Below are 14,977 nucleotides of genomic sequence, written 5' to 3' on the forward strand. Positions count from 1 at the left end.
CCCAAAATAAGAAAAAAATTTTAGAGGTTACAGCTGGAACTCTCAGGACTGCCTTATTATAATTGATAATTTAATAATGTTAATTCCAATAGTGTGTTATAAATGGAATAACCTTACTATGCCAGGAAAGGAAACAACTTTTTTTTTTTTAATGTTTATTTTTGAGAGAGAAAGAACGCGGCGGGGGAGGGGCAGATAGCGAGGGAGACACAGAAACTGAAGCAGGCTCCAGGTTCTGAGCTGTAAGCACAGAGACCGACAAGGAGCTCCAACCCAGAAACCTTGAGATCATGACCTGAGCCGAAGTCTGGTGTTTAACTGACTGAGCCACCCAGGCGCCCCAGGAAACAGCATCTTTTGCTTGTGTGAATACTTTGTAGGACATCTGAAGAGAGAAATTAACTAGAAAGATGATCACTTCTGGTCCCACCATTTCTGGCCCTTTTCTTTTTTCTTTTTTTTTTTTTTAATTTTTTTTTTCAACGTTTATTTATTTTTTGGGGGACAGAGAGAGACAGAGCATGAACGGGGGAGGGGCAGAGAGAGAGGGAGACACAGAATCGGAAACAGGCTCCAGGCTCTGAGCCATCAGCCCAGAGCCCGACGCGGGGCTCGAACTCCCGGACCGCGAGATCGTGACCTGGCTGAAGTCGGACGCTTAACCGACTGCGCCACCCAGGCGCCCCTGGCCCTTTTCTACACATGTCGGCAAGCCAGAGAGGCTGGAAGCATGATGGTTGACCCCAGGTTTACATCCCCCATTACAACCATCACCAGTTTCTACGTGGCCTGCTCCCTAAATAGCTTCATTGAATCTATCCCATTTGCAGCCCCCACTGTCATTATTATGGTTCAGACTCTCCTTACTCTTGCTTACAGTTTTGAATTGACCTCCTAACTGGTCTATCTGCCTCTGGTCATTCACATTTCTGAACCCGCTTTCTCACCCTCTCATGAATTTATATATATAAACATGTCAGTGTGTCCGACTCTCACTTAAAACTTTTTGGTGGCTTGTGGGGTGCTCCTCACTTTTCCAGGCTAATCTACCCTATCCTCCAGCAGTGCTGAACAGCTTCTATTCCCCTACCGGTTCTCTCTGTCCCTTCACATAGGTTGAGCTGTCTCTGCCTGCCTCTCCTCCCTTCCTCACTATTTGCAAGTTTTAGTTTATTATGTCCTCTGTAAAACTATCCCTGACTTGCTCTGGCCAAATTAATTACCCCCTCTCCATACGGCCCCCTAAGCCTTGTTCTTAAATCTGGTGTTCATCTGTAATATAATTATTTGTGTCTTATCTACTAGTCTGTGAGTCCTTGAGACCAAGGTTATTGTCTTATTCAAAATTCTGTTCCTAGATCCTAGAAGAGCATATATTAGTCATTCTTTCATAGAACTATTTATTGAATTTAGGTATAGAGTGATGAGAAAAACAGCTATCTTCTTGTTCATGAAATTCTCGAGCATTGGACCCTGTCTTGACTTTGCATCCCCAGCATCTAGCATGGAGTCTGACATCTGGCAAGCAACCATTGTAGACTGACGTATTGAATGAATAAATATATCAAGCCTCTGTGCTCTGGTACATGTTGGTCCCTGTTGACTCAAAAAATATTCTGCCTACAATACAGAGAAGTTGAGCATGGTTTCTGCACAAGGATGCCATATGAATTCATGAAGTGTTCCATATTTTTTGAATCGCTTTGTTGTGCACTTGAAACTAACGTAACACTATGTGTCAACTGTACTCAAGTTAAAAAAAAAGAACTAGGGTGTCTGAGTGGCTCAGTCAGTTAAGCATCCAACTTCAGCTCAGGTCATGAACTCGTGGTTTGTGAGTTCAAGCCCCACATAGGGTTCTGTGCTGACAGCTTAGAGCCTGGAGGCTGTTTCGGATTCTGTCTGTCTCTCACTCTCTGCCTCTATGCTGCTCGCATTCTGTCTCTCTCAAAAATAAATAAACATTATAAATAAATAAATAAATAAATAAATAAATAAATAAATAAATAAATTCTTCCTTTCTTTGTTCTAGTTCCATGGAAACAATAGGGCAAAATCAGCTGAGAATAAACTTCAGAGTCAAATCTGGCTTTGTCACTCACAAAAAGTGTGGCCTTGTTTCAGTTTTCTCTCCCTGTAAAATGGGCATGATAAAAATCTACTCTAAGGGTCGTTGGGGGGGGTTAAATGAGACAATATATTTAGAGCACTTAGCAGGATGCCTAGTAGAGGTAAAGCTCAGTAAGCAGTAGCTATCAAATGTTTCATCCTTTAGGACTCAGATCAAGTGCCATTTCCTCTGGGAAGTCTTCCCTTACACCTTCAAACTCCCACCTGGGTTAGGGGCCCTGCCTACAAATTGCTGTAACATTACATAGCATTGCAAGCTTATGTCTCATAGCAGGTAACACAGTTATTGCAACTAATGGAACAACATTTTTGAGCTTCTACCAGATTCTATGTATTGAATATAAAGCGATGAGGAAAAAAAAAAAAAGATTTTCTGGTTTGTGAATTCCTTGGAACATCTACCCTGTCTTGCCTTTGTATCTTTAGCATCTAGTGTGGTGCCTGATGTTCTGTAATTGACCAGTAGAGACTGACTCATTGAGTGAACAAATGAATGGATCTTCTTTTGTTGTGTTGGTAGTTTTCATATTCTTTGTGCTTATTGGTTAGACTATTACATGAGTCTCGAGGGTGTCATGTTTCATTTTTAACGACTCTAAATGTAGAGTCATACACCATGCCAGCCTTTACTAGGGGCAGTGGCTATCTCAGTAAGTGAGATCATTCTATTCCTCTCTTCCAGATTCTATGACAAGGTGCTTTCTTTGCATGAGGATTCAGCAACTCCTGTGTCTAACCCTCTGCTTGCATTTACTCTCATCAAACGCCTACAGTCTGACTGGAGGAATGTGGTACATAGTCTGGAGGCCAGTGAGAACATCCGAGGTAATGAGGAGGAGGGCTGGAGGGTAAGAGAAGATTCTATCTCCTGACTCTGGAAAGGAGAGAGATTCTGGTGGAATGTGATGAAGGGTAATGAAGTGGGTAGGTATTACTCGATCTTCTCAGCTCTAGAGATTACCAAGGACTAGGTCCCCTTGTTAATATGTTTATATGAATGTACATTAGAAAGCACTTTCATATCCATTATTTCATTTGATCTTCACTACAACCCTATGGAGAAGTACAGGTTATATCATTCTGTTTACGTATTTGTCTGATAATTTCTATTTTATTAAATTGACACTATAATGTGATCTGTAGCAAGGTCAGTTTCCTAATTTATTCTACTTTTGTTTTGTTTTTGAAATATTTCTTTATTAAGATACAAAACAGATGAACACAAGGGAAGGGAGGCAGAAATGATATAAAAACAGGGAGGGGGACAAAACATGAGACTCTTAAATCTGGAGAACAAACTGAGGGTTGCTGAAGGGGTTGTGGGTGGGGAGGCGGGCTAAGTGGGCAAGGGGCATTAAGGAGGGCACTCGCTGGGATGAGCACTGGGTGTTACATAGAGGGGATGAACCACTGGATTCTACTCCTGAAATCATTATTGCACTATATGTTAACTTGGATGTAAATTTTTAAAAAATTTATTTATTTATTTATTTTGAGAAAGAGCAGGGGAAGGGCAGAAAGAGAAGGAAAGAGAGAATCCCAAGCAAGCTCTGCTCTGTCAGCCAGAGACTGATGAGGGGCTTGATCCCATGAACTGTGAGGTCATGACCTGAGCTGAAATCAAGAGTTGGATGCTCAACTGACTGAGCCACCCAGGCACCCCTAATTTATTCTACTTTGACTTGAAGAAATTTTTTGACTTTGGGGAAGTTAAGAGGAAGAAGAGTTGTCCCCACAAAGGACAAGATTCCTGGAGACAGATAGGATGGAACAACACGTGCTTCAGTTTTTACTAGAAAGCTTTTTTTCCTCATTCAGAAGATTGTATTAAGCATCTGCTCTGTGCCAGGAGTTGTGCTTGCCACGGGGAATAAAAACATATAAAACAGAGGCACCTGGGTGGCTCAGTCGGTTAAGCGTCCGACCAGTTCAGGACATGATCTCGTGTTCGTGGATTCAAGCCCCATATCAGGCTCTGTGCTGACCGGCTCAAGAGCCTGGAGCTTGCTTTGGATTCTGTGTCTCCCTCTCTCTCGGACCCTCCTCTGCTCTCTCTCTCTCTCAAAAATAAAAAAAAAAAACCATTGAAAATAAATTAAAAAAATAAAAATATAAACACATACAACATTATCTTTGCTCATGAAATATTTGACTAGGTGATTATGCTTTGCATGTATCAAATGCTCACCACCTGTTTTTTGAAGGGTGGGGTGGATTGATGTTTTTACTGCCCTTACAGCTCTGAAAGATGGTTATGAGAAGGTGGAGCAGGACCTGCCAGCCTTTGAGGACCTTGAGGGAGCAGCGAGGGCCCTGATGCGGCTACAGGATGTGTACATGCTCAACGTGAAGGGCCTTGCCCGGGGTGTCTTTCAGAGAGTCACTGGCTCCGCCGTTACTGACCTGTACAGTCCCAGACGGCTCTTCTCCCTGACAGCAGATGACTGCTTCCAAGTTGGCAAGGTAACAATATTCAGAGAGAGAGCGAATTGTTCAGCTCTAATTTCTCAAGGATGAAATAACTATATCCTGATTGCTTTTACATATTCAGTCCTTCCAGCAAACTTGGAAACTTGGTATTATTCCCCACTTTCAGATGAAGAAGCCGAGGATCAGACAGGGAAATAATTTGACCAAGGTTACACAATTTTAGTAGCAGAAGGAAATTTTGAACCCAGGTCTTGTAACTCCAAATCACATGTCCTTTCCATGATAGCTAAGGTGATCACATATGCCGGCCACTTTTGAGAGTGAAGGGGGTGTTATTAGTTATGCCAGGATGACAGACAAACTGGGACTGAGCTGGGAAAAATGGTCTTGTGGTCATCCTAACAGTAGCACCCTGCCAGCAGATGAACAGCTGGGTGGAGAGGAGAAGCAGGGTCCAAGGGTGGGGAAAGGGATAAGAGGTGGAGATGTGAAGGTAAGATCATGGAAACCAGGCTCCTGAGACTTTCTGGAATCCCTTGCAACATTTCCTAAGCATTTAGAAGTACTAAATTCAAGCAGTGTCAAAAAGCGGAGGCCATTTATTTTAACATTCCTTGAGGAAATAAACTCCAGGAACCTTCCATATGAGATATTTAGCCGATCTTTGATCATAACTTATAAGCACACTTGAGGTCACTTTACAATATACTCTTTGTTAGCCTTTGCCTTAATAAGTAATGGAGTAAATCCTTTTTAATTCCGGAGACGTGTATTGCAGGAAAGTGAATTTTCCCGGCAGACATGAGAGTGGGCCTCAGGTGCCCTGATTTCAAGTTTTGTGGATCAGTCTTCCAAATTAATGTAGGGTGTGTTGCCTCAGCCTCTCTATATACCATTTTTCCTTTTCTAATATTGTGATGGAATCAGAGCTCAACCATCAGGTTCATGGCTAATTTAAATTTAAGCCAGTTAAAATAGTTCTGTGTATGGAACCAATGTGCGCTTCATTTGTGAAGCCTTCATGAGACTAAAACCATATGTTGAAAATTCAGTAAGTCACTTCCTGAAAGCTTTATTGGAAGTCTTAATTTCCGTATTTATTCACTTATTTTAAAAGATAAAACATTTCTAATATAAGAAAGGTATATAAAATAACAAGCAATTATATCTATAACCGGAGATGAAATATGTTTAAATTTTGCAATATTTGTTTCAGATTTTTAAAAAGGAATTTACATAAAACTTAAGGCATTTAAGTTAATATTAAAAAATGAATTTAGGGGCACCTGGGTGGCACAGTCAGTTAAGTGTCCGACTCTTTATCTCAGCTCAGGTCATGACCTCAGAGCTCGTGGATTTAAGCTCTGCATTGGGCTCTGCACTGATGGCATAGAGCCTGCTTGGGATTCTGCCTCTCCTTCTCTGTGCCCCTCCCCCACTTGTGGTCTTGTGGTCTCTCTCTCTCTCTCTTCCCCCCCCCCCCAATGAATAAATAAACATAAAAGATTTTTTTAAAAAAGCATCTGTCCGACTCTTGGTTTCAGCTCAGGTCATGATCTCATGGCTTTTTGGGTTCAAGTTCTATATCAGGCTCTACACTGGCAGTGCAGAGCCTGCTTGGGATTCTCTCTCTCTCTCCCTCTCTCTCTACCCCTCCCCCACTTGCACTGTCTCTGTCTCTCTCAAAATAAATAAATAAACTTAAAAAAGAAAAGAATTTAAGGGCATCTGGGTGGCTCAGCTGGTTGGGCATCTGACTCTTGATTTTGGCTCAGCTCATGATCCCCGGGTTGTGGGATTGAGCCCCATGTCTGGATCCGTGCTGAGCATGTAGCCTGCTTAGGATTCTCTCTCTCCCTCTGCCCCTCTCCCACTCATGCTCTCTCTCTCTAAAATGAAAAATTAGGGGCGCCTGGGTGGCGCAGTCGGTTAAGCGTCCGACTTCAGCCAGGTCACGATCTCGCGGTCCGTGAGTTCGAGCCCCGCGTCGGGCTCTGGGCTGATGGCTCAGAGCCTGGAGCCTGTTTCCGATTCTGTGTCTCCCTCTCTCTCTGCCCCTTCCCCGTTCATGCTCTGTCTCTGTCCCAAAAATAAATAAACGTTGAAAAAAAAATTTAAAATGAAAAATTAAAAATAAAAGCTTTTTAATGAATTTAAATATAGCTCCATAAAGTCCCCCTCCTGTTTCTTCTCACCATTCCCAGCCCCTCCCTTCTGCTCTACCTACCCTTGCCCAGGTGCCCGGTAACCATTGTCCTGAGCCATGCAATATGTACTATCCTGAGTCCAGCTTCTTTCACTCAGCACACTGTATCTGTGAAATTTATCCACCTTGTTGTATTTATTAGTAGGTAATTCCTTTTTTATTGTTGAGTAGTATTCCAGTGTATGAATATATTATCACTAGGAGACTGTTTATTATCCAGTCTCCTAGTGATAGCTACTTGGATTGTTTCCAGCCTGGGCTACTGTGAATAAAGCTACTATTAACATTCTTATGTAAGTCTTTCTGTTTTTATTTCTCTTGAATAAACACCTGGGAGTAGTATTGGTGGGTCAAGGAATAAGCTTCAGCAATTATTAACATGTGGCCAAATTTGTTTCATCTACACATCTCCAATTTCCTCCTCCATGGATTATTTTAAAGCAGATTGGCCTTTCCATTTTCTGAAATCCTTAGTTGTCTAATTGTAATACCTTACTATTTTGTCTGTTGACTCTTGCTAATGATTATTTCCTGATATGGTTTAGTATGTTTAATTGTGAGCTTACTTTTAGCAGGACTTTTTTTCTCCTAAAAGAATCTCTGTGTTTGTAGTTGTAGGAATATCACTCCAGAATGTTCTGGTTTTCTTCTTCCAGGTACTCTAATGGTATCACTGGCCTTAGGTACTATTTTTGGTTTTTTGTTTTTGTTTTTGGAGTACATTATATCTGCATGAATTATTTATTTCATAACTGGAAGTTTGTGCCTTTTGATTTCCTTCACCCATTTCAGTTACTCCCTACTTCCTGCCTGGGGCAACCAATCTGTTCTCTGTATCTATAGATTCAGGTTTTTGTTGTTGTTTGTTTTTTGTTTTAGATTCCACATATATGTGAGATCATATGGTACTAGTCTTTCTTTGTCTGAGTTTTTAAAAGTTTGTTTATTTATTTATTTTGAGAGAGAGCATGTGTAAGCAGGGGAGGGGCAGAGAGAGAGAATTCCGAGAGAGAGAGAGAGAGAGAGAGAAAGAGAAAGAATTCCAAGCAGGCTCTATGCGCTCAGCTTGGAGTCCAAAGTGGGGCTTGAACTCATGTACTGTGAGATCATGACCTGAGCTGAAACTAAGTCGCTTAACTGACTTAACCAACTGAACTACCCAGGCACCCCTTTGTCCGATTTATTTCATGTAGCATAATGCCCTCAAGGTTCATCCATGTTGTTGCAAATGGCAAAGTCTCCTTTTTTATGGCTGAATAATATTCCATTGCACACACACACACACACACACACACCCCACATTTTCTTTATTTGTCCGTTAATGGACACATAGGTTGTTTCCCTATCTTGGCTATTATAAATAATGCTGGCAATGAACATATGGGGTGCATATACCTATTCAAGTTAGTGTTTTCATTTTATTCAGATAAATACCAGAAGTGGAATTGATAAGTCATAGGGTAGTTCTATTTTTAATTTTTTTTTTTTAATTTTTTTTTCAACGTTTATTTATTTTTGGGACAGAGAGAGACAGAGCATGAGCGGGGGAAGGGCAGAGAGAGAGGGAGACACAGAATCGGAAACAGGCTCCAGGCTCTGAGCCATCAGCCCAGAGCCCGACCTGGGGCTCGAACTCATGGACCGCAAGATCGTGACCTGGTTGAAGTCGGACGCTTAACCGACTGCGCCACCCAGGCGCCCCCTATTTTTAATTTTTTGAGGAGCCTCCATATTGTTTTCCACGCTGGCTGTACCAGTTCGCATTCCCACCAGCAGTGCACAAGGTTCTCTTTCTCCACATCCTTGCCAGCACTATTTCTTGTCCTTTTGATAATAGCCATTCTAACAGGCAAGAAGTGATATCTCATTGTGGCTTGGATTTGCACTCACCTTAGATCCATTATTGTATCGATTTATTCACATGAGCATAGGCTCAAGATTGTGAATATTCTAAAGACACACTTTGTTTCCCCTAAACAATACCCAGACAGAAACAAACCAACTTTTTTTTTTTACTGTTTATTTATTTTTGAGAAAGAGAGAGCGTGAGTGGGAGAGGAGCAGAGAGAGAGAGGGAGACAGAGAATCCAAAGCAGACTTCGTGCTGTCAGCACAAAGCCTGACTCTGGGCTGAAACCCAGAAACCGTGAGATCGCGACCTGAGCTGAAGTCAGTCACTCAACCCACTGAGCCACCGAGGTGCCCCATAAACCAACTTTCTTGACTCTGTGACAGTGGGCAGATTTTTTCAGGTCTACCCTTTCCTTTAAGGTATGGTTCTTCGGGGCGCCTGGGTGGCACAGTCGGTTAAGCGTCCAGCTTCTGCCAGGTCACGATCTCGCGGTCAGGGAGTTCGAGCCCCGCGTCGGGCTCTGGGCTGATGATGGCTCAGAGCCTGGAGCCTGTTTCTGATTCTGTGTCTCGCGCTCTCTCTGCCCCTCCCCCGTTCATGCTCTGTCTCTCTCTGTCCCAAAAATAAAAATGAAAACGTTGAAAAAAAAAATTTTAAGGTATGGTTCTTCATGGATTTCGCTTTTATGAGTGTGTCTTCATTCCAACCTAGGTTTGAGGACGTGTCTGGAGGGCTCATATTCTGTCCTCATGTGGGTGTTTTAATTAAAGGTTGCTAAGAACGAGGACTACCACTCACCCCCATTCTAAACAGCTTTAGCATCTGCTCTTAAGCTTGTTGCTTGGGTTCTTAGCTCCTTTTTTGTTTCCTGTACCTGGACATTTTCCATTCTTTCTTGAAAATGTAAAATATTTGTTACATTTTATCCAAAAGTTTCAAGTAGTTTTGGTTAGAGGGATTCTAGTTAGCTCAATCTACCGTATTTTAGGGACTAGGGAAAACTTAAATAAACTGTTAGCAGAAAAAGTTAAGTCATTTTGATTGTTATTCTTTTTTTTTTTTTTTTAAGATTTTATGTTTATTCATTTTTGAAAGACAGAGACAGAGCACAAGCAGGGGTGGGGTGGAGAGAGAGGGGGACACAGAATCCAAAGCAGGCTCCAGGCTGTCAGCACAGAGCCTGACACAGGGCTCGAACTCACAAACCGTGAGGTCATGACCTGAGCCAAAGTCAGATGCTCAACCGACTGAGCCACCCAGGGGGCCCTGATTGTTATTCTTCAACTCAACTTTTTACAAACAGGAAACCTGAGGATCAGAGAAATAACACAACAGATTAATGGCAGACCTAGAATAGCCACTGATTTATTGTTTAGACTGCAGAGTTTTAGTACCTCTAGGCTCTGCCCTGTCTTTCTGCCAGTCTGGAAGTTATACCAGAATTAGATTATTTTGTAAAAGTGCTTCCAACTCTGTTACTTTATAATTCCATGCTGTCTCCAACATCAGCTTCCAGGAAATTCCACCTGCAGTGCTGGTATTATAGTTAACTGTAAACTATTAGGATACAGAAACTAGGTTTAGTACATATTGCCACATTCCCACCTTCCAACATTTAACGTAGAAAAAAATGCATTGAGCTCTTAGAGCATTCCCATGTGGGTCTAATACATTGTGTTGCAATTACTGTTCACTCTCGTGCCCCTCATTTGACTGTAAGCTCTAAGGCTAGGGATCACCAGATACATTGTAAATACTGGGTAAATACTGAATGAATGAATAAATAAATAAATGAAGGAATTCAACCCATTTCTCACATTGTTACTGGTTGTGTCTTCTTAAAAACATGACACTCACAACTCTTACTAGCTTAGCCCATGCTGCCTTTTGTTTTTTTTTTTTTAATTTTTTTTCAACGTTTATTTATTTTGGGGACAGAGAGAGACAGAGCATGAACGGGGGAGGGGCAGAGAGAGAGGGAGACACAGAATCGGAAACAGGCTCCAGGCTCTGAGCCATCAGCCCAGAGCCTGACGCGGGGCTCGAACTCCCGGACCGCGAGATCGTGACCTGGCTGAAGTCGGATGCTTAACCTACTGCACCACCCAGGCGCCCCCCATGCTGCCTTTTGAAGTTCATTTCTTGCTTCTCTTCACCTTAGGCTATAACCACAGCGTCCTACTTGAACACAAGCTTGCTTTGAGTGTCTGTTTCTGCCATTCCCTCATCTTAAAATGTTCTTCTCAATTTCTGCTCCTTGAAATCCTTTTCTTTCTTTGGGGAAGGCCTTCCAGATGCCAGTTCTTCTATGAAGCTTTCTGAGATTCTCAAGTCTCTTCCTTCTCTGCCTCTTGACATATTATGCATATTTCCTTTGAGTATTCATGTCATTCTTTCCAGTATTACAATTAATTGAATTTCTGTATCTCCCTTCTCCCCAGATTATGAATTCTTAAATGCACTCCTTCAATGTGTCTTCTCTACATCTAGAACAATGCATTGGATAGAACGGATGCTAAATAAATAGAATTTAAATGAATTTGAGATGAACACTTGCCTCCTGGTGTTCCATAGGCTCTCTCTCACTCTTTGTCATTTCCTCTCCTCTACCCGTGGATTAAGGTTTAATGATGGTACTTATGTTACCTACAGGTGGCCTATGACATGGGGGATTACTACCATGCCATTCCATGGCTGGAGGAGGCTGTCAGTCTCTTCCGAGGATCTTATGGAGAATGGAAAACAGAGGATGAGGCAAGTTTAGAGGATGCCTTGGATCACTTGGCCTTTGCCTATTTTCAGGTAGGGGAGTAAGTGAGGCTCACCACTTTTATCACAATAAATATAGTGCTTTATATCTGCTTTACAATTTTCTCTGCATTTTCATGTCTCTCAATTTATTTCATCTTCCCAACAGGACCAAATGTGAGTCAAGCAGGGCAGTTGTTTTATTATTTCCATATTTCACATGTGAGTAAACTAAATCTCCAAAAAATTCCTAACTTGTCCCAAAGTTCATAGAGCTGGGATTAGCGCCCAAGTCTGTCTGACTCTTTGTCTGGTGCTCTTTCCAGTGCATTGACCGCTTTAAAATCCTCTTCCATGTAGGAGGCAGGCTCCCATCTGTAGCACAGCAGCTGCATTGACAAATGTCTAACGGGTTCATAGTCAATGTAGATCACTCTTTTGCACTGTCAGCAACTCATATCTCTTCACAGATGTTCTGCCATGATATTGCCAGTACCCAAGGAAGAAGTTTGATTATTACTGTAGGGGCCCAGGGCAGGCTGTCCCAAGATGGGCCACTTTGGCATAACGATTATTTTGAGTTAAAAGTAATCAAAACCAAGCAGATGAAGGAAAAGCTCTCTTTGCCTTCCTGCACATGCCTAAATTTACATTGGAAAGGAGAGCCTGTAACAGGAAGAGAGCTATAAACAGGGACTCCCCTTTACCTTGTTTTTCCAAACAACTCCTTTTACCTTCTTGCTAATGGTCTTTCTCCCCTTTGTGTCCTCTGACCCTACCCCTCTCCTTAGCTCATGTAAGCTTCCTGTTGCCTCATGTCTTTGGAATTCTGTGTCTACGTGGATTCTCCATATGTATGCCTATTAAATTTGATTTTCTCCTGTTAACCAGTCTCATGTCGATTTGATTCTCTGTCCAGCTAGAAGGACCATAGGGCAGAGGAAGATCTTCCTCCCCAAGATTATCCTCTGCCATCTGCAGTGGAGTCCCTCTGTAACTATGACTAGTGGCTGGCTACAGAGCTGGGGTCGTTGGTCCGCAGTGCCAGCTCAGTGCCTCCTCCAGGGGTTGCTTTTCCTTGGCACTTGATCTGTGAGCTGTTGTAGATCCTCCCGCGGAAGCTTATTTCCCTAAATATGGGATCTGCCATCCTTTTATACAGTTAATCCCATTTCCCATCAGAATTGTATAGTCTTCAAGAATAGACTGGAAATATCACTTACAGAGCCAATTCCTGAGAATTTCCAAAGCTAATAAACCATTTCAGCTCCCTACATTCCTTTCTTTTTCCCCCTTTTCCTAAGAAAAAGGAGGAGGACGTGGGTGGTCCAAACAAACCCACATGTTGCTGCCAAAACACGGATTTATTCTCCGTGTAGCAAATGGGCCTGTTCCTCTCATGGAAGTTCCTGGTAAGTGGATCTTTGTTGTAAAACTTTCCAGGATGCTCTTCCTAACTCTCCTACTCAATTTGCTACATATTAAAGCTGAAATAGAATCACTATGGTGCAACAAAGGGCAAGAAAAGATTGAATTTTAATAGAGGAAGAAAATGGAGGATTGACATAGAGACTAGGAGAAGACAAACTAAAGCAGTTTACACTGAGAGACAGAGCTTTAAATGTAGTGCCTGAGTATTAGTTTTGGCTTTTTTCCCCTGTGCTGACTTGGATTTGTCCTCTGCTCACTGGTAGACTCTCCCTTTCCACAATCGCGCTTTGTCTGGTAAATTTTATTCATCTCAGAAGGCATAGCTCAGATGTCACCTATTTTGTGAAGTCTTTCTTAATTCTCCTCAGACTCCTCAGACTTTCCTTCTTTGTGTTCTTACAGCATATTCTCTCACACCTCAATAGTAGAACACATAGGGCATTGTTTCATAGACAATTTATGGTCGCCTCGTTAACCCTTGTAAATCTGGGATAGATGCCCCTCCATGGGGCACTATATAATACTATATATTATACAATAGTTGTTCATGATATGGGTCAGTAAAAAATTATTTCAGTAATTGTTAATAATGATTAAACCACAGGTTCTGAAGTCATACTGACCTGGGTTCAAATTCTGTGAAAATTTGGGCAACTTACTTAACTTACTTAACAACCCGGACCTAAATTTTATTTTCTTTAAGAGGGGAATAATAAATGATGCTGTTAGGAAGTGGGCTGTGGGGGATGGGATAATTCTTCTCTAAACTTCTGAGTTCATGGTTGGGACCTCCCTGTCATAAAAGACAGATTAATCAGAGGGAAAATAACAGCAGTTTATTTCACGTATACCTTCTGTATACATGGGAGATGGGGTTGGGGAATGAGGAACTCTTTGAGGTGTTTGAAGCTGGCACCTTAAATACCATCTCCAGCTAAAGACAATAGGAAGAAAGGTGTAGGAGGAGACCAATTTTGGGAGGTTACCAGGAAAAGCAAACAAGGGTAGGGTTGTTATGCAGATTTAAGTGACTCTTCTCCTTGATAAGATTCTCATGTGATTCTGAGTTAAACTTCTTTTCCAGGTACACGGAAGGAGACACTCTTACAAACGGAGGTTTCCTTTATAAATGTAAATTTCTCTTGCAAAACGGGTAATTTATCTGGTCTTCAGAACTTCTCCTGTGTCTGCCATTTCTCAAAATACTTAGCTCAAAATAATCCTTATGCCAAAGAGGCATATTCTGGGGTGGCCTATTCTGCTCCCCTCCAATGCTCACCTCAAAGAGTTGCCATGAGGATTAAATGAGCTAACACTTGTATATCCCTTAACACAGCTCATGATACACATCACTCAACAAGTGTAAACTATTCTTATATTATACACTACAAGTATATGTTTTCCTCTTTCGTTTAACATTACTTAGTGAACACATTTCCAAAGAAATTTAACTGGGACACCAAAAGTAACTTTGTTCTTGATAAAATATAATTTTCTCATGAAAGAGCCTTTGAGTTTTAAAAATATGTAAAATTGTGTTTTAGTTCTCTTCATCTCAAAAGAGTTTGAAAGGTATAATCCTGAGTTAATAATCTGACATTATACGGTATCAGTCGATTACTTAACTATCCCTGTGTTAAGTATGGAACAGAATAACTAATGGTATTAAATAAGTACAAACAATCTATACGTCCGAGTCCTCTGTGGTGTAGCTTCTAGATGGAATAAAATGCAGCTATTAAAAATGCTGTTTCTCTTGTACAACCACGTTCATAGCAGTATTATTCACAGCAGCCAAGAAGTGGAAGCAATGCAAGTGTCCATTGAGGGATGAATGGAGAAACAGAATGTGGTATATCCATACAATGGAATATTATTCAGCCTTAAAAAGGAAGGAAATTCTGCTACGTGCAACAACATAGATGAATCTTGAGGACATTATGCTAAAAGAAATAAGCCAATCACGAAAACACAAATACTGTATGATTGCTCTTATACGTGGTATCTAGAATAGTCAAATTTATAGAGACAGAAAATAGAATGGTGGTTGCCAGGGGTTGAAGGAAGGAGGCAATTGAGAGTTGGGTACAGAGTTTCAGATTTGCAAAATGAAAAAATTTTGGAGATTGGTTGCACAACAATGTGAATTTATTTAACATTACTGAAATGTACACTTAGAA

At 41.4% G+C, this 14,977-nt stretch overlaps 1 protein-coding gene and 1 non-coding gene across 4 annotated transcripts in view; both read left to right on the forward strand.

The window, feature by feature from the left end:
- Window positions 1–14,977, forward strand: part of P4HA3 (prolyl 4-hydroxylase subunit alpha 3) — a 43,252-nt gene that overhangs the window by 6,777 nt on the left and 21,498 nt on the right. The window contains exons 2-4 of one of the 3 annotated variants that reach the window (XM_043580261.1): window positions 2,813–2,955; window positions 4,370–4,593; window positions 11,271–11,420. In XM_043580261.1, the coding sequence (XP_043436196.1) occupies window positions 2,813–2,955; window positions 4,370–4,593; window positions 11,271–11,420 (517 nt within the window). The remainder of the gene's footprint in view (window positions 1–2,812; window positions 2,956–4,369; window positions 4,594–11,270; window positions 11,421–14,977) is intronic. The other 2 variants (XM_043580262.1, XM_043580263.1) reach the window with 2 other exon arrangements.
- Window positions 1,591–1,694, forward strand: LOC122484547. Its single transcript, XR_006297613.1, has one exon. It is a non-coding gene; the product is annotated as a U6 spliceosomal RNA (small nuclear RNA).

Source organism: Prionailurus bengalensis, chromosome D1, assembly GCF_016509475.1.
Source record: "Prionailurus bengalensis isolate Pbe53 chromosome D1, Fcat_Pben_1.1_paternal_pri, whole genome shotgun sequence".
NCBI lineage: Eukaryota > Metazoa > Chordata > Mammalia > Carnivora > Felidae > Prionailurus > Prionailurus bengalensis.